The 19102-nt window shown below is 34.7% G+C and overlaps 1 protein-coding gene across 2 annotated transcripts in view; it reads right to left on the bottom strand.

Moving 5' to 3' along the window:
• Nucleotides 1–1514: 1514 nt before the first annotated feature.
• Nucleotides 1515–19102, bottom strand: part of UBL3 (ubiquitin like 3) — an 86078-nt gene continuing 68490 nt past the window's right edge. For both annotated transcript variants that reach the window (XM_004054323.5, XM_019039869.4), the window contains exons 2-5: nucleotides 14279–14387; nucleotides 9254–9340; nucleotides 4772–4849; nucleotides 1515–4461 (exon numbers count right to left, since the gene is read on the bottom strand). In XM_004054323.5, coding sequence (XP_004054371.1) covers nucleotides 4409–4461; nucleotides 4772–4849; nucleotides 9254–9340; nucleotides 14279–14387 — 327 coding nt within the window. In that variant the 3' untranslated portion in view covers nucleotides 1515–4408. The remainder of the gene's footprint in view (nucleotides 4462–4771; nucleotides 4850–9253; nucleotides 9341–14278; nucleotides 14388–19102) is intronic.

Genomic DNA, 19102 nt, shown 5'->3' on the forward strand with positions numbered 1-19102 from the left:
TTCTGACAGGTTTGCTAGCTTGCATGAGTTCTCAGACAAATCAGTGCTCTAAATATTTATTTTAAAATAATCCTTACAACTCTCTAAACTATGTGTTGATTTTTATAAATGAAAAAACTGAAGCTCAGATATTAAGTAACTTCTTCAAAATCACCCAGAACAAAGCCAGGCTTGACTCCAAAGCCCAGCTATTCTTGTGGTTTTCTGAACTCTGAGGACTGAAGAACAGTTATCAGTCAAAATGTAGATGTGTTAAAATTATCAGACTTAAAAAAAAATGCTCCTGAGAAACACTGGGGGAGTGGCACCCTAATGGAACCCAGGTGAGTGATGCCCACGGAAAACCATGTGGTAAGGAAGGACATAAGGGGAAACAGGTTCCAGCATGCAGGGAAGAAGAAAAACTATCTCGTCTGGCAGACAACTGAGAACTGGCCAACTCCCAGATGTCTTCCTGTATGTTCCTACAAGAATTCTGAGGGTCCCACTCTGCTACGGCTTGTCCCGGTTCCCCTCCAGGTTCTGCTGCCTCCTTATATTATTTAACTATAGCAAAGTTTCTCCCACTTCATTGTAAGACTTCCCTTACATCAAATAAGCTTCAAGAACATGTGTAGAAAATAAAAGATACCAAATAATGTTTGAATGTGTAATTACTACATTCTAAAAGCAGCCAGACTCTTCTAAGACTTCTAACAACAAACCACTTCCAGAGCCATTTTAGAAAATGTGTTTACCCAACTCCTTTTTTATTGGTTGACTCACGTGAGAGATGGGCATTTCCTTTCCCCAAATGGGAATTTACTATGCCTACTCCATATTTATTGAAAGCTGTCATTTTGAAAAACAGGAATATGAAAAATATTGAAAGACAAACATCTGACATCACTGTCGAAGACTATAAAATAATGTAGTAAGTGAAATTGGTTTTCACATTTCAGTACTGCTTTAAACTCTGATATTTAAGAACTAAGTGTTTCTCATTTAGTTCTATCCATGATCTCTTTCAGAAGTCAACCACCTCCTGTGTAAAAGCCTCATAGAAGCCACTGCCTTCTGAAGGAAACACACCAACTGGCAGGGGGTCAGGGTAAGCCAGGAGTCACACCCAACTACCACTGCTCACACCCAAGAACCCCACCCTACTCTGGCCACAAAAACTGTGCCTAGACTCCAGCACAGCCTGCAGCTGTGTTTCAATTATAGCTGTGTTTGTAATTATAGGTCATGTGCCTTCTCCCCCACCCCAATCACTCCACCCCAATCACTCCATTTGGCTAACAAGTGACCATATTATAACACAAAAATGGAAAACAAACTGGAATGCTCGAAAAAGTTACAAATAAAAACGGTATGAAGGCATATTAAATTTTGGCTGATACTTCTCTTTGATTTTGCTAAACTATACCAAAGGCTGGCTCAATGTGGATTTTTACTGAAGAGTATCATTAACTGAAGAAAGAAAAAAAAGACATAAACAGTAGTGAAATAAAGAATAGGCAAATACACCAGAATTATGAATAGAAGCCATTTTAAAGAAGAGAAATATTCTACAACAGATGAAGAAAGTTTTAATTTCTTTTCACATTAAACATTGTTTACCACAATCAGCTAACAGAAATTACTGTAACATTGGTCACGATGACTTCATAAAACTAAAGATAAATGTTATGAGGAAACTTCATTTAACATGAATGGTAATGTTAGATACTGTATTTTTTCATGGTAAAATACAACTTATCTTGAAGAGAAAGCAAATAGTTCAGATCAGGGAGACATGCTGAGGTTTTAATAAAGAAAAGCTTGGCCTTGTCCAGAACACTTAACAAAGTTCAGGACAATTTAGGTAAAAGAGATGAGTGAGACACCAGCGTTAGGCAGGGACATAGGCTCATCATTCAGGCTTTATGTACATTACTGGATCTATGCAGCTCTCACCTTTAGATAAGTGAGCTATATTTTTGGCAGAGGGATCTTCAAAAGTAGCCTTGGATATGAGGAATCGTATTTTAACCACCAGGCAGTCCAAGGAATTATTTTTCAAGGGACAGCTGAGTATTTTCACGTATATACTATTAAGGCATCTAAATTTTTGGTGTTTTCAGTATATAATTTTACTGCTACTTTTTATTTTTTTTCATATTGTACAACTATGATATTAGGTATTAAGCGACGTAATTCTTTCTCTACTAGTGAACCAGTTTATTTCACTTAGCAAACTCTAAATTGAGGGAAATATATAATCTGAGAACACACAGAAAAATATATTGAAAAACCAATAGAGAATTATTTTTAACCATCATAAAAACTCAATCTTAATTAACTGATAGTCTTTAACTTAAAAAAAGAGTAATCAGAATGAAAATAGGTATTAAAAATAATTACCAGTAGTTTGTTTTACAAAAGAATAGAGCCATAAATTGTTTAATTGCCCAATTAAGCAACTACCAGATTCTTTAGTCAACACTAACAGAATTCACATTTCAGCTAGTCAACAAAGCATATAAATATTTAACATCTCTTGAATATAACATTTTAGTGACAACGGAGACTACATAATTCTATCCATTGTTGTGACTGTACACAAATTAACCAGGTTAAATATCAAAGATACATTGGGAATACTCCCCAAACCAACAACAGAATATTAATTAAATGAATTTTAAAAGCTTAAGAAATGAAAGTAGAAAACATGAATGAGACGGTGCTTAAACAATTATTGACCTAATCAAGACCTTTAAAATTACCACCAAAATGCACTATCATTTTTTTTTTTATTTAGTTTACAGGAAGAATCTGTAAGTACAGGTTGCAGAAAGAAAACGTTTAGTGCTATTTACATTCATTTTAAAACTCTGCTCTATACAAATTTAATTCTGATCAGTATGAACAATATTTTCATAGATCTACTGCATATAAAGCCTTTTCATCAAAGCATTAACAATGAATAAAATAACATGATTACATTTAAACAACGCTGACCATTTGAAACCATTTACATTTAATGTTTGTAAGGGCTGTTGACACTTAGTAAGTACAGAATGTAATGTCAGCCTGCAACTTCATTTTTATAAAGGCTAAACTTATTTATATGGAATATTGTTCTATATACTACACGCCAATCTATATTTTAAGTCCTGTAGTTAGGTATTTTATAAGTCTTTTATTAAATATATTCTACACATATTTGTAATTTCATCCAGGAAGAATTTCTTCCCAGTGAAAAAATATAAAAATCTTTCATATTTTTACAGGTTTAGATGAAAGTAGCTCATGCTTTAGTGCTGTGCAAATTGTTTTTAGCATATCAATCTTTAAATTATTGGTATGAAATAAAAGAAAAAGTGGCATTCTTAATTGTGTATGCCATAAAAATCAGCTTTTGACTTTAATACAATTGCAAGCACTAATATCAAACGCAAACTATATAAAGAAACAAAATTAGTACTATGGAGTTTTTTTTTAATTTTAAGAATTCATCTGAACTCTAAGGAGTAAGCATGACACTGGATGTTGTTACAAATTAATGATAATTATGGAAAATTTCAATTTGCTGATATTCAAATACATAAAATTGATCAATGAGGTTTTCTAATATTTCTGCACAATAATGAAAGCCGATGAGTGACTGAAACTACCCTCCCACATTAAGGCTAGGAGACGCACTCTCACCCCTTCTTGTGCTGTCTAAACAAACACTCAGTTACTGCAGGACTCAAGAGTGCATGTCTTAAAGGAAAAAAAATTAGTTTCATCAGCCCTCTACTGAGTGCTTTAAACAGGCACATTTTGTTTTTTCATTTGTTGCAGTGAAAATAGTCACACTCAGTTTAGTATTCTGTGCCAGTGCAGCCACCACGGCTGACTTTGATAGAATTCACCCAACATTTTAGTTTCTTTTCCATTTTTTCCTCTCAAGTTGGCCCAGTAATTAACTTCATTAATTGCTGAGTGTCTTCCAGTGTGGAATTGTATATATAAGTATTTCTAGATACCATAAACTGTTATAAATTCTGCTGATGAGGAAAATAATGCCAATCTTTTTAGTGCAAATTATATTTGGAACACTTGATTTATTAGTTCTGATGATGAAAATTTTGTGGCAGCAAAATGGTTTCTGCTACGAAAGATAACTTGTTAACTTTTCCCCTGGAGATTGACTGCATTCAAAAACCAATATGTGTTAAAACAGCTCAACAAAAAATACAAGAAATAAAAAATCAGAGTGAAAAATGTTCTTGGTTCTTTTTACTTTCATGAGAAAAGATGACAGTGTTCATGTGGTAATTCAGTTCCATGTGTTTACAGGCAGACTGTTCTGAACGGTTTCTGAAGCAATGTTGGGTCTTTTCTGTCCCAGCAGCATGAAAGACAAAGACTATATCACATCACACTAGGCAGACAGTGTTTACAGGATTACACAACAATTACTCTCTCCAGTCTTCTCACGATTCCTCTGACCTAGGGAAAACGAAGAAGAGCCTCGTTTATAAAAATTCTAGAACTGGAGGGGAAAATGGGCTAGGCAATCAAGTGTAGGAAGTAGTAGTTTTGAGTTTTTAAAAATGTTTGCATTTTTCAAAATTAAGAAGCTGTAATAAATGTTCTTTTAATTTTAGCATGTTTCAAAAATGTCTGGTTATCTGCTTGACAATCTCTATTCATAAACCATGCAAACTTCCCTTCCCTCAGCATATCCAAGAAAAACCTAGCATTTTTGAATGCCTGTCTTTGTGCCTCAACTGAGATACTTTTCCAGTGCATGGCTTACCTTGAGAGTTTGGCTCTGGCAATGTCTCTCTGGCCACCAAATGCATCACTGTTGTTTTGCCAAAAGGAAGTTTTAATGCTATGTGAAAAGCAAAAGATGATTAGTTACACATATATCGACCTATTAAAATCACTATCCAGATTTAAAACCATTTTAAAAATTGATTGCTTTTTTATGACTTCTTTAACAGATTCAACTTAATTCAAAGTACCTTCACAAAATTAGGTTAATATTATCAGAAATAACATTTAAAATTTAGAAATTATTTTTTGCAGTTATATAGCCATTTGCTTGACACATTTATCCATATTAAGAAATGATATAAGAAAAAGTATGTAATTGGCTAATATCAGAGGCTACCTTTAGAGGAGAAAGGATTAAAGTTTTTTTTAAAAGAATACTCTTTTCTTTATTAGGTAAAAGTTTAGATTAAGAGATATTCATTTCTAAATCTAATTACTTGTCTATTGCCTAATAAAATTACTGCACTGAACAGGCTACTATGATGTAGAAATGCAAGAAATAAACTTGATTTTAAACATTTATTCTCACCCTGTATTCGTCCATTAGAAAAGAACTTTCTTAAAAAGATTAGGTTAAAATAATCACTTTCTTGGCATTATCAATAATCACTGTTTCCTAATCAAGTCTTTATAACATTTTTCACTCACAAATTTAATAAATTTTATCATGAAATATTTCAGACATAGAACACACACCCATGTCCACTAAGGCAAATACAAATACTGAGTTTCATGGTAAATCCCTTTGTTACTCTGTGTATAAAATTAGAAGCAGCTGGTATATTTAGCTTCTAGAACTGTTTCTATAGTTGTTATGTTTTAGTTCTGACACCTCAAACTACCCTCTCTTCAAAAACTACAAACTGAAGTAAGGCCTAAGATCATCACTTAGCAATAATGATCCTCCAGCTACCTGCTTTTTAAAACTTGCTCTATAGGATGATGGTTAACATGCAGATTTTAAAAAGAATCCTAATTATCTTCAACACCAGTACTATTTCATATATTCAAGGTGAGTTCCAATCTCATTTAAAGTTGGCCAGCCATTATTTGGTCTACACTTTTAACCTCTGATGTTCAAATGAAGCACGATGGCCCATAAATACGTAATGAAAAAAGGGAGGCTTTTAGAATAACTTCCTAGGCCTGACTTAAATCAAAATGTAAGTAAGACTTTATGTTATTAAAATTTTCACTAAATAGTTGGGAAAGCCTGATCAACATTTCAAACCTTGAACTGAACTTAAAATGTACACATACCAAGCTGTATATCATTCTCATACCCGTCTTCTTGACTCTAATAAGACAGACCTGGATCACAAATTTTCATCTCTGCTACTTCCAACTGTGTAACTCTCAGCAAGTTACTTACCCTCTAAGCTTCTGTTTCCTCGACTAAACTGGAGATACTAATTCCATTACCTGCCCTTTGTAGCTGTGTCCATTAAATCAAACAATCCAAGCAAAGTGCTTTGCACAGAACTTGGTACAAAGAAAGCATTCAGTATATACTACCATCATCATTTTGAGATAGCAAGGAAAATGAATCTGAGAAAAAAGGTAGGTGAACTGAGATATAAATGTAAAAAATGTCAAGACAGGCCTGGAAAGCTCCTGAGAGGCTTACCATTTGAAGTTACAAATGTAATGCATGGGAGCTATTATTTTTCTTCTCCATCTGAATTTTAACTAGAAATAGTAGGTATTGATGTTAATAACATTTAAAAATGTGAAAGAAGAGGAATACCAGAATCTAAAATGCGTTTTCTTCCTTTCACTGTGGATGCTTCTGCTCTCTCCTATGACACAGTACAATATCCAGAATAGAGGTTTTCAACCTTTAGCATACATAAAAATCACCCAGGAATTCAATTCACTAGTAAAATTAGGAGATGGGGGTTGGGGAGAGAGGGCATGCAGAAATCTGCATTTTAAAATAAGTATCCTAGATGAGTCTCATGCCCACTATTTCAGAGCCACATTTTTGGAAATGCTAATCTGGGCCATACTGAATGCCAAAGCTTTAGCTGATCATCTTCTTCACCCTCCGATTAACAAGGCTGCTGTCATACCTTTCCTTTAATGAAATGAAACTCTATATGACTATAAAGGTTCTATTTTAAAAAGGGGGATTCAGGGCTATGTTTTAAGACATTTGATAACCAAACATTTCAACCTGAAACTTAAGCAGAAAATTAAAAGAATGGCAGCGAATGCCCAGGCTTCCTACTTTGTCCGCATAATGGCTGAATTCCACCCATGGCTGTATACCCACTACTTCGTGGTCATCCACTGCTTGACCATCACCTATAACAAGATCTCACTAACTTTCCCTGGCAGTCTATTCTTTCTTTAGGTAGTTCAACGTGTTCACATATTCTTTCCTATATTGAATAGAAAACTGTCTTTGATTTTCAGTTATTGATCCTAAGTCTAATTCACAGGGCTATACAGAGCAAGTTCTAGGGCCACACAAAGCCTTCTTCCACACAGGCCACTCAAATATTTAAAGATGGTTGTATTTCCCTGTGTGCTATCTTCTTTATTATTCACATTGAAGAACACAGGGAGGCTAAAAAGAAAAACTGAGACCCAAAAGACAAATAGTTGAATGTTGTTATCCAAACTTGCTCAAACATCCAGCTACAATTATTAACGCGGAGGTCCAGGCCATGCTTCTACACTAGAGATAGTTTATTGTTTTTGAAAAGAAGGACAGCAACACAGAATTACAATAATAATTATATAAGTCAATCTGTTCATTATTCTAAAACAGATTTCAAAAAAATACTGGTAAAAAATTATACTTTAGTGGGAATAAATCAATAGTTTTGATTTTAACACAAATTCTATGAGCTTTAATATGACGTTCAAACTCTGAGGTCACAACAGAAAAGATAATTAAGGAATGGAGCTGGTGGGAAATTGCTCACATAGATCAATACTCAAAAGGGAAATGGAGCATTTCAAGGTTCACTGATATAATCGATAGATTAAATTCAACCAACATTTACCAATTTTTAATTCACATAAGATCTTGTATGAGCCATGGAGAATTTTAAAAAGACTAGAACATGGTCCCATCCTTAATGAATGTACAATATAGCCAGGGAGCTAACAGTCAATTCTTACATGAAGAGCATTAAGAGTTGGTCCATCTATTTATACAAAAGCTATAAAAAGAAGCTACAAATCAAATAAGCTCCATTTTAAAGTGCCAGATATCTCTTAGTAGATAGCAGCATTTTTTAGACCAGTTATAATACTACCAGTGAAACTCAGTGTGAGATTATAGCCTGAAATGTTTTACTCACTTGACATTGTCATAAAATCATTTGCATTCATCTACTTTAGCCCTTATTGCCCAGGATTTTTACCAGTGCATTTTATCTGTTTGTCCTATGTAATACTAGAGCAACCTGAAGGGAGAGCTTCTGTCTTATTCAATCCTGTATTCCCAAGTGCTTAGCATAGTGTTGGCCCATAAGAATTTAATAAATACATGCTGAATGAATGAATGCAAATATTCTACCTTTAAGGAAAAACAGATTAAATATTAGGTTTAGAGGAAAAAGTCAGGCTATATTTAGTGAAATATATATTTAGATAGACCATTTCATTTGCCTATACATTTCCAATTATCTGAATATATTTGAAATACCTATTTTCAAAACTAAACAAATCCTGTTGATGGTAGAAAATATACCCCATAAGGGGGCAATATTGAGCTACATTTCTCCAATCATATATAAAGAACAATAATAGCTAACAATTAAGGTGTTTACTATGTGCCAAGCACCATTTATGCATGTAAGCACTTTGAATATATAAAGTAATTTACCTTCTTAACCTATGAGGTAGGCACTATTGTAATTCCATTTTACTGATGAGGAAACTGGAACACAGGTTGGTTAAGTCACTTGCCCAAGGTTTACACAGCCAGTAAGTAGTGCAGCTAACATATAACCTAAATAGTCTAGTTCCAAAATCTGTTCTTTCAACTATTATGCTAAAATGCTGCTCTAATGTCAGCCACCTACTTTATTCTCACATGATTAGCAACTGTATCAGGTAGAAACATCTGAAAACATCCCTTCATATATTTGAAAACTATCATAAATTTTTCCTAGTTTGTGTGTCCAGTCTTAAGTTTAAAATACTACATCTGAATTATATTATTTGGAAATATAATAACGTTACATTTAAAAAATAGTAGGTATAGAATCCTACCTATACTGGGATAGAGTTTATTTCACAAGGTAGTAAATACTTACTACAGTCCTAAAATTAAATTTAACAGAATATACAATGTGAAGGAGTAGGCATACCAGAAATAGGCAGAATTCATAGTTTGAATTTATCATCTTTTTTAGTAAATTCAAAGACATTAACATTTAAAACAAGCGAATCATGCTACCATGAGACAGACATTAAATCCCATTACAAAGGTGGCTGTTACCTCCTAATGTGACATTTCCATGTAGAAATCGTCCTTGATAAATAAGTCGTAGAATATTTGGACTGCTGACCTGCTCTTCTTCCCAGTCTGAAAAGAATCCAGTGTACTGGTTAGGTATATTCCAACACATAATTAAGGTACTACTATATTGTTTTAAAAATTCAGATCCAAATCAGTTAGAGTACAAAGAAGGCCCTTGGAGCTTCCTACTACTATTAGAAACAGTCACTATTCATACATTTACCGCAACCTTGGTTATACTTATTCTTTTAAGTAGCAAGAGCTGCAAAAAGACTCGTTTTGCTTCTTAAAGAATACTAAAATGTACCAAATTGTAGTCCCCAAGTTTAAAGTTAATACAAATGAGTTGGGAAAGACCTACTGAGTAAAAAGAAATATCATTTTAAAATTAATTTCAATTACCAGTAATTAACACATAGTATTATAATGCTCCAATATTTGTACCTGTTAAAATGTACATTTAAGGCTAGAAAACAGCAGGCTTAACAAAGATCTAAAAAACAGTTAATATATTGATATTGAGAATAACAAAAAAACTGTGTTTACTTTTGGATAATGTTGATATATTATCTTATTGTCTATCTGAAGTCAGTTAGTAAACATTAGAGAAGATACAACTTTAGTTCACCTCACCCAAAATGAAGACTTGGAAGAAACCGAAAAAATTATATATATTTGGAGGTACTGTACAAACATGAAAGCTAGAAAAGTGTACACACAAAGAAAATAAGACAAACTGGTAGGCAGAATGGGTAACAGAATATTTAACTTCAGCCTATAATTTATATTATTGTAAAAGATGGAAACCACTCCATTAAAATAAAGGTTTAAGGACACTAGTGTTATGATAGGGTAAAGGTTTAGTAATTTTCATGAGCTTGTAGATGTAACAATTTAAGCTTTGAGTTTAGTAATGATCTGAGAATTCCTTTGTCTTTTTTGTCAACAATTCTAATGTGTTTGTTTCCTATAGAAAGAGATAATGGTTAACACAAAAAAATAGTTTATTCTGAAAGAGTGACAGAAGATAAAGGAAGTAACTAGAGACTTTTCTTTCGCCCTTTTTTTTGACTATTCAAAATGATGAATATGAATTTGATAAAACCACTGACTCTAGGTAACTTAGGCACAGCAGAAATGAGCAGAGGAGAAATGAATCCGTCATTTCCTGCCCCCGCTCCATGCCTTTAGTCTCTTCCCTCTTCTGTCTCCTGTAAGGCTTTGTTGCCTTCTGATCCCATTGTTCCCAGGTCCCTCCTATTCTAGAAGAAAGATCAAATAAGTCTCTAATACTATAGTATGAATTGCTTTGAATTCATCAATTCCAAAATTATTGTTTAATAGAATATTTATGATCAAGATGGAAGTGCTCCATAGATACAAAGGTAAATGACAGTAATTGTTTAATTCACAGGAAACAAAGACTGATATTCTAAAAATACTTGAATTTTTTTTTTTGAGATGCAGAAACCTGAAGCCCCATGTTTCATTGTCTTACACAGAGTGTCATGATTTCCACGTACTTCACTGGTGTAATATGCTATCTCCCTTCCCCTCTCCAGGGATCTAAAATTTAGAGAAATCTTAGAATATAGCTTAAATGAAGAATTTCAGGTGTTATTAACATATCCTAAGTATAACAGATTTTTTTGAACCTTTGACCCAATAACAGCTATGTGTCTGACTATTCCACCTGTTAGTAATATTTCCACTAAATAGCATAAGGGTATGCTAAGGAAAACTAATTCCTTCAACAAGTATGTTGCACGAAGTATTTTCTGCTATTAATATTTGCCACACATTTGTTATTAACATCAATAAGTATTTAATTTGCTGATCTTTAGTACATTATGTGATACAATATAGACTTAGATTTTTAACTTAAGTATTTTATGTAAAATAAAAATTAAAGTATTTCTCTTTATTCCTTGCAGTGTCTAAAACTGCTGAGTAGATTTGGCAACCTGAGGAAATACTGGGAATCAAAATCTTTTTTTTGAAAATAAGGGAACATCCACTGATACAATCAATATTCAGTACTGGTAGATGGTCTGTTCATTTGGGATACTATTTATGGCAAAGACTTATACTTGAATTTAAACTAATTTTAATATCTAAGTAATTATGAAAGTAAAAGCATTTCTTTTACCTTAAGTTATAATACTGCCCAAATAAATTTCAGAGTGATTACCCTTTTTCTGCCTTGTGTTATCTTTTCTATAATATCCATATATCAAAAGCTATTACTTACTATGACCGCTCCCCCCAAAAAAAATCTCATAAAGGTAATCTTTCTGTATCACACTTAGAACAACATCATTCTTGGGTATTTAAAAATGCTTTCCATACTGACAGTTATCTATTCCTGCCTGGCTATAAAGAATAGCCAATATTCTTAGAGCCCAAATTTAGTCTTCTTTAGCTTTTCTGAAATTCTTTCTTAGCTATAACCTTTATAGCTTCAGTATCTCCCTGACTTAGAAACTAGCCGCTTGGTTACTAATGTGAAGAAAGATCCAGTAGTTGAAAGTATTTGTATAAATCAGTATTTCTTAAATTTAGGCCTATGAATCCACAAAGACATATCCTTAGGGTCTAAAAGTCCTCTTCAAGAAGTTTTAAATTGTATTTTTTTTAAATGAAAATCTGGAAAATCTGTATTTTCATTTTAATGAAATCTGGAGGAGATTGTGTAGATGATTTAAATAGTCACTTTATAACCCAAGTGCAGCCTTGGGGTTTTAGTACTCACGTGTGCATTAAATTTATGATTGTACTGGCGCCAAGCAGTCAGTACTTCTTTAATTGTTAAGAGGCTAATGAGATCAGAACAGGGGTTCACTTAACAGGTAAATGATGCATTCTACCTATGAGAAAACTGAGTAACAATCTGTTATACTGTATAAATAAAGGTTTTATGGTGACTCTACAGACAACCTGGTCATCAAACACTATGTAGGAACACACGCATGACAAACTCAACAGTATTCATGCTGTAAGCAGTGAGCTGGCTTTGGCAAAAATACATCATCTAGCACATTAATGTTGTTAACTTGAACATTATTGGTTTCAGAGTTATATTTGCATTTTCTGAATCAATCTTTTTTAGTTTTATGATTGTGTATATGAGTTAAGAAGAATAAAGAGTTTTAACTGGGTTTATGTTTCTACATTTTAAAATACGCATTATAATAAAAATAATTTAAGTCAGCAACTAGAGATCTACAAGAATTATCTTCCTCTAGAAAAGCTCCGTATATTATTTAAGGTTGAGAAACACTGATCTAATTGACTCATTTTGTACATATACTATGTTCTTTGTCAAAACAAGTCTTGTCCTTTAAAAGTTCAAATTGCTACTGCTAATAAAATTAAGTGAAATCAGCTGAAAAAAATCATATCACTATGATACATGAACATAAGGATCAAGATGACACTGGGGAAGTTCAAAGTAAGAAAATAAACCAACAATTCACTTGAGGGAGGCAATTTTTTTTTTTTGAGACAGAGTCTTGCTCTGTCACCCAGGCTGGAGTGCAGATGCACAATGTCAGCTCACTGCAAGCTCTGCCTCTCGGGTTCAAGAGATTCTCCTGCCTCAGCCTCCTGAGTAGCTTGGATTACAGGGGTGCACCACTATGCCCAGCTAAATTTTGTATATTTAGTAGAGACGGGGTTTCACCATGTTGGCCAGGTTGGTCTTGAACTCCTTGACCTCAAGTGATCTGCCTGTCTCAGCCTCCCAAAGACCTGGATTATAGACGTGAGCCACCACGCCCAGCTGACAGTCTTATTATATAAAAAAAAATCAGAGAAAATAAGAAATACCAAACACATTTTCCAAGATTGTTATGGTTACTGGCTTGAAAATGGAAAGCACAGACAGACATTAATCATCTTGACCTTATAGTAGTTCAGAGAACACAAGAACTGACATGAATTAGAAGTTAACTTTGTTTCAAACTTAATTTTAAATAGGCTATCTAGAGAAGACCACAGAGAATGTATTATCTGTTAAAAATAGTTGTTCTTTCCTCTTTGTGTTTTGGTAAAAATAGGTTTACTGATATGAAGGTGTGTGTATATTCACTATTTTGTGTTTTTTTTTTCTTTTTTTCTTTTCTTTTTTTTTTTTTTTTTTTTGAGACAGGGTCTTGCTCTGTTGCTCAGGCAGGAATGTAGTGGTTTGATAATTGCTCATGGCAGCCTCAAACTCCTGGCCTCAAGTGATCCTCCTGCCTCAGCCTCCCAAGTAGCTGGGACTACAGGCATGTGCTACCATGCCCGGCTAATTTTTAAATTTTTAGCAGTGATGACATCTTGCTATGTTCACAGGCTGGTCTCAAACTCCTAGCTTCAAGCAATCCTCCTGCTTTGGTCTCCCAAAGTGCTGGGATTACACGTATGAGCCACCATCCCTGGCTGCATTTTTCTTTATTAAAAATATTTTTTGGCCAGGCACGGTGGCTCACGCCTGTAATCCTAGCACTTTGGGAGGCCGAGGTGGGTGGATCACAAGGTCAAGAGATGGAGACCATCCTGGCCGACATGGTGAAACCCTGTTTCTACCAAAAATACAAAAATTAGCTGGGTGTAGTGGCACGTGCCTGAAGTCCCAGCTACTCGGGAGGCTGAGGTAGGGGAATCACTTGAGCCCGGAAGGCAGAGGTTGCAGTGAGCTAAGATCACGCCACTGCACTCCAGCCTGGCGACATAGTGAGACTCCATCTCAAAAAAAAAAAAAAAAATTTTTTTTTCACTTACATTAAAACAGTTCTAAGACAGAAGCAGAGTCATTGCATTCTGGGCTCCTTTACCATTTGGGAATGAGACTGCTGAAGAGCAAGATAAGGAAGGGTACAACGATCCTCTAAATCTGAGCCTTATACTCTCAATTTTCGGTTGTTCTTTTAAATGTTATATAACAGTTTCAAAATGTTTGTGAGACAAGGTAGGGCATAAAGAATCAACATTATTCATACTCAAGAGAAAAATATCACTCACCCATTGGCCAATTGTCATATACATGCTTTGCAATGTCAGAAGCAGAATCGTTAGGAGAAAACAGGAACTCTTTTGTTTTTCCACTTACCAAAATGAGGCGCAAATTTATCTGAAAGAAGACAATGATTCTTTTAACATAAATCTAAAAATTTTTTAAGTAAAAAAGAAGACTCAAAGGCTTTTCATTTCAATCACATCCTAAATTATTACCAATGCCATATTGTGGTTTTTATTTAAATTCTATAAAACTTTTTTAAAAAGAATGGGAATTTGATATTTGATTTTATTTCCTATTATTTAAAGGGTGTGTGTGTGTGTCAGACATATTTGCCATAATAAATGAACACAGGAGAACCAAAATTCATTACACTTTTAAATTTAATCACTCCAACAATGTTCAGAATTGAACTTTTGCAAGTTATCACTATTATTATAGAATATACATTTTTACCCAAAAATTAATAAAAATGTTGACATTGCAGATCTCGTCACTAAACAGAAAAAAATTTAGTTGATATTCTACTTCTTAAAAAATATAATTAAAAGAAAATAAACTATATACAAGTTTTTATCCTATGAAAATTATTAAAACCTAGATGAATTAACAATAAACTATGTATGTTTTTTTGAGACAGAGTCTCTGCTCTGTCACCCAGGCTGGAGTGTAGTGGTACAATCTTGGCTCACTGCAACCTCTGCCTCCCAAGCTCAATCCATTTTCCTGCCTCAGCCTCCCAAGTAGCTGGGATTACAGGTGCCCACCACCACGCCCGGCTAATTTTTGTGTTTTTAGTAGAGATGAGGTTTCACTATGTTGGCCAGGCTGGTCTTGAACTCCTGACCTGAAGTGATCCGCCCACCTTAGCCTCTCAAACTGCTGGGCTTACAGGTGTGAGCCACCGTGCCCAGCCAAGAAACTTTAATTTTAAAGAACTTTATCATGGTTAAAGAAGGAATCAATAATAGTAGCTCTTTTAGCCCCAACTGCATGACCATATATTTTTTAGGGGGAGTAAGGTAGGACACATGGGACAAAGGATATAAATTCACCCTCAGTGATAACCCTAAGGGGGATAACAGAATTAAAGTGTTTGAGATCTACTGGCTTCACATTTCCAAGTCAATATATATTTGCTTATACCATTGTTAATGTATTTCCCAAATGTTTAATTTTTATCTGTTGTAATTAATTTAATATTATTTTTAAAAAACACCACATCTATGTATTTCCCTGTAAGTCATAGAAATACAAGTGTTGTTTCTATTACTCCTGGCCTTTGTTAAAAGAGTAAGTAAGATCCTACTAAAAGTTGGGTCCAGTCCAGAGCTGTGCCCTGGTAAGGCCATCTAGCCTAGTTTCTTTATATATAAAGAACAGAGAACCTCATTGTACCAGTTTGAATCGTGCCAGGTCCCAGGTTACCCAAGCTCTCCTTTTTAGTTACTAATTTTTTTTCTTATTAAAAATACCAGAAAATCTTTAAGATGTCAGAGTCTACAATGAATAAATTGGTGCCTATTACAGCAGTCACTGATTTATTATGTTTACTACCACCATGGCCAATGTCACTCCCAGCACCTCACCAATTTGATAATTTATTATTTGAAAATTTTGTTGAAAGTTATAAAATATCTCCCCTATAAAAATGCATGTACACATTTCTGGATTCAATGTAATGCAAATGAATTTCACATTAGATGGAGTGGAAGTAGATTTCATATTAGAACCTGTATTCTATCTACATATTTCAATTAAAAGTTTTTTAGAAGATAAAATAATCTACATTCCAGGTGAAAAACCCTTTCAATATGCCCAATAAGAATTTCTTGCTGCTTTTTCTAATTAGAATGGAATTATACCAAATAGCTGAATACAGGAAGAGATCTGATAACATGTTGCTGTAAAGAAGTGATCCAAAAACTTTGAGTTCCACTTGAATAAGTTCAAGAAGTAGTCTGCAAGAATGATTACACTCTACGAAAGTACCACCTTGTTTATTTCCTATAGCAAATCAGTAATGAGCAATTCTTCAAGCAAGGAACCTAACATCTATGCAACACAATATGAATTTCAGTCCTCACAGATACATTACTACTCACGGTTTTCTCTTAATGTATGAATAACAAATACATATTACCCTATGAACTTATATGGAATATTTAAGGTTCTTCAGTCATTAATGCCCAAGAAATTCTGCCCCTAATAGTTCAGCCACTTGTGTTTAACTAGAAAAAATATAATTAAATTCAAGCTTCCTAATTAAGAGTTATGCAAATTATGTGAACTTAATACTTCTTAAAATTTTTTAAGCTTAAAATTAATTTCCATTGGGCTTTTACTCAAATTATAATATTTAAAAATGATGAAAGGAAATAGATTTAGTCTTTAGGATCTGTAAAGGTGACACCAAAGCCTACTTTTGATTTTCCCTGATGTCTATCAATATGGAAATGGGAAAATAAATGATAGTATATCCTTACCATGGAAATCCATGCAGCTGTTAAACGACATGAGATAAAGACCTGTATGATCTGACATGAACAGATAGCCACAATATATTAAGTGAGAGAAAGCAGCCAGGTATAAAACAGTATTGTGGGAACAACAGAACACATGCCTATTTGCTATGGACTGACTCGCATCTCCCCAAAATCTGTATTGAAGTTTTACCTCCCAAAGTGACTGTGTCTGGAGGATAGGGTAATTAAGGTTAAAGCGAGATCGTAAGGGTGAGGTCCTCGTCTGTACCACAGCGGCCTTATAAGAAGAGAAAGAGCTCGGCTCCTATGCTCTCTCCCTCTCTCTTCCTGCCCTCCAGGTGGGGACAGCAAGAAGGCAATGGTATTTTGCCTGTCTACTGTATTTTGCTGTGGCAGCCTAAGTTGAATAATACACACAAAGAAAAATATAAACCAGGCGCAGTGGCTCACGCCTGTAATCCCAGCACTTTGGGAGGCCGAGGCGGGAGGATCACAGGGTCAGGAGATCGAGACCATCCTGGCTAACACAGTGAAACCCCGTCTCTACTAAAAACACAAAAAATTAGCCAGGCATGGTGGCGGGCGCCTGTAGTCCCAGCTACTCGGGAGGGTGAGGCAGGAGAATGGCGTGAACCTGGAGGTGGAGCTTGCAATGAGCCAAGATTGTGCCACTGCACTCCAGCCTGGGCGACAGAGCGAGATTCTGTCTCAAAAAAAAAAAAAAAATATATATATATATATATGTGTATATATATATGTATATATGTATATATATAAAATAAGAAATATATATATAGAGAAAATAAGAAATGTGAGGCTCCCTTTAAAAAGGGAAGCAGCTTTTGATAAAATAGAAACTATGATTGGTGAGAAGGTTGACAAAAAAATCAACAAAAACTAAAAACTAAATTACTTGGATCTAAAAACATCTTGTTTATTCAAGTTTCGTTATAAATTCCTTTGCTGTGCTATAACAGGCTAGGAAATATAGAATATTCATGGGTTGCTAAACAAGTAACCTGTTTACTAATAAGGTTGAGAAAAGGTATAACTAAGACTACATTTACCTATCCTACCTATCCTATATTTTCTATCTTCAGTGACAAATTTTTCTACTTTGTTTTCCTGTCATTCCATATAAAGAGATCAGGACTCTCTTGCTGCCAAAATGTTTTATTACAGCAACTTGGTTTCTTGCCTCTCTGGTACAGCAGTTTATAAGTTTATAACTTTGAATTAAATAAAAGTGCTAGCCAGGCGCGGTGGCTCACGCCTGTAATCCCAGCACTTTGCGAGGCTGAGGCGAGTGGATCACCTGAGGTCAGGAGTTCGAGACCAGCCTGGCCAACCTGGTGAAACCCGGTATCTAATAAAAATACAAAATATTAGCAGAGCATGGTGATGCGCGCTTGTAATCCCAGCTATCCCAGCTACTTGGGAGGCTGAGGCAGGAGAATCACTTGAACCCCAGAGGCAGAGGCTGCAGTGAGCCGAGATCACACTACTGCACTCCAGCCTGGGCAACAAGAGCAAAACTCCGCCTCAAAATAAATAAATAAATAAATAGTGCTTCTGACAGTTTAAAACCCTAAAATACAAAGCAGAACTCTGGTTATATTTCAATAGCATGGATGTGTATATCTCACACATATATATGTACAAACTAAAGTCTTGAAGGATATGTACCAAATATAACAGTACTTATTTCATCTTTAGTTTCTTCTTTGTGTATTCCTGCATTTTCTAATTTTCACATTAAGTCTGTATTACTTTTAAAATAGAGTAACATTTAATTCAAAGAGTACTCAATCATTTCAGGATATTCCTAATAAACTATTAATATTTTAAAAAGTTAACGCTATCAAGTACTGTATCGGTATGGGCTTTCAAAGAAATATAAATGATTTTCTTAAGTAGACAAATAAGCATATCAATTGTAATAAATACCGCTCTGGTGGGGGAACGCTGATAATAGGGGAGGCCGTGCATCCATGGGGGAAAAATGTAAATGGGAAATCTCTGCCACGTTCTCAATTTTGCTGTGAACCTAGAACTGCTCTAAAAAATGAAGTTGGCCAGGTGCAGTAGCTCACGGCTGTAATCTCAGCACTTTGGGAGACTGAAGCAGGAGGACAGCTTGAGGCCAGGAGTTTGAGACCAGCCTAGGCAACAAATTGTGACCCTGTCTCTACAAAAAATTAAAAAAAAAAAAAAAAAAGCCAGGTGTGGTGGCACATGCCTATAGTACTAGCTACTCTGGAGGCTGAGGCAGGAGGATTACTTGCACCCAGAGTTCAAGGCTGTGGGGATAGAGTGCAATGATCATGCCATTGCACTCCAGCC

Source organism: Gorilla gorilla, chromosome 14, assembly GCF_029281585.2.
Source record: "Gorilla gorilla gorilla isolate KB3781 chromosome 14, NHGRI_mGorGor1-v2.1_pri, whole genome shotgun sequence".
Classification (NCBI taxonomy): domain Eukaryota; kingdom Metazoa; phylum Chordata; class Mammalia; order Primates; family Hominidae; genus Gorilla; species Gorilla gorilla.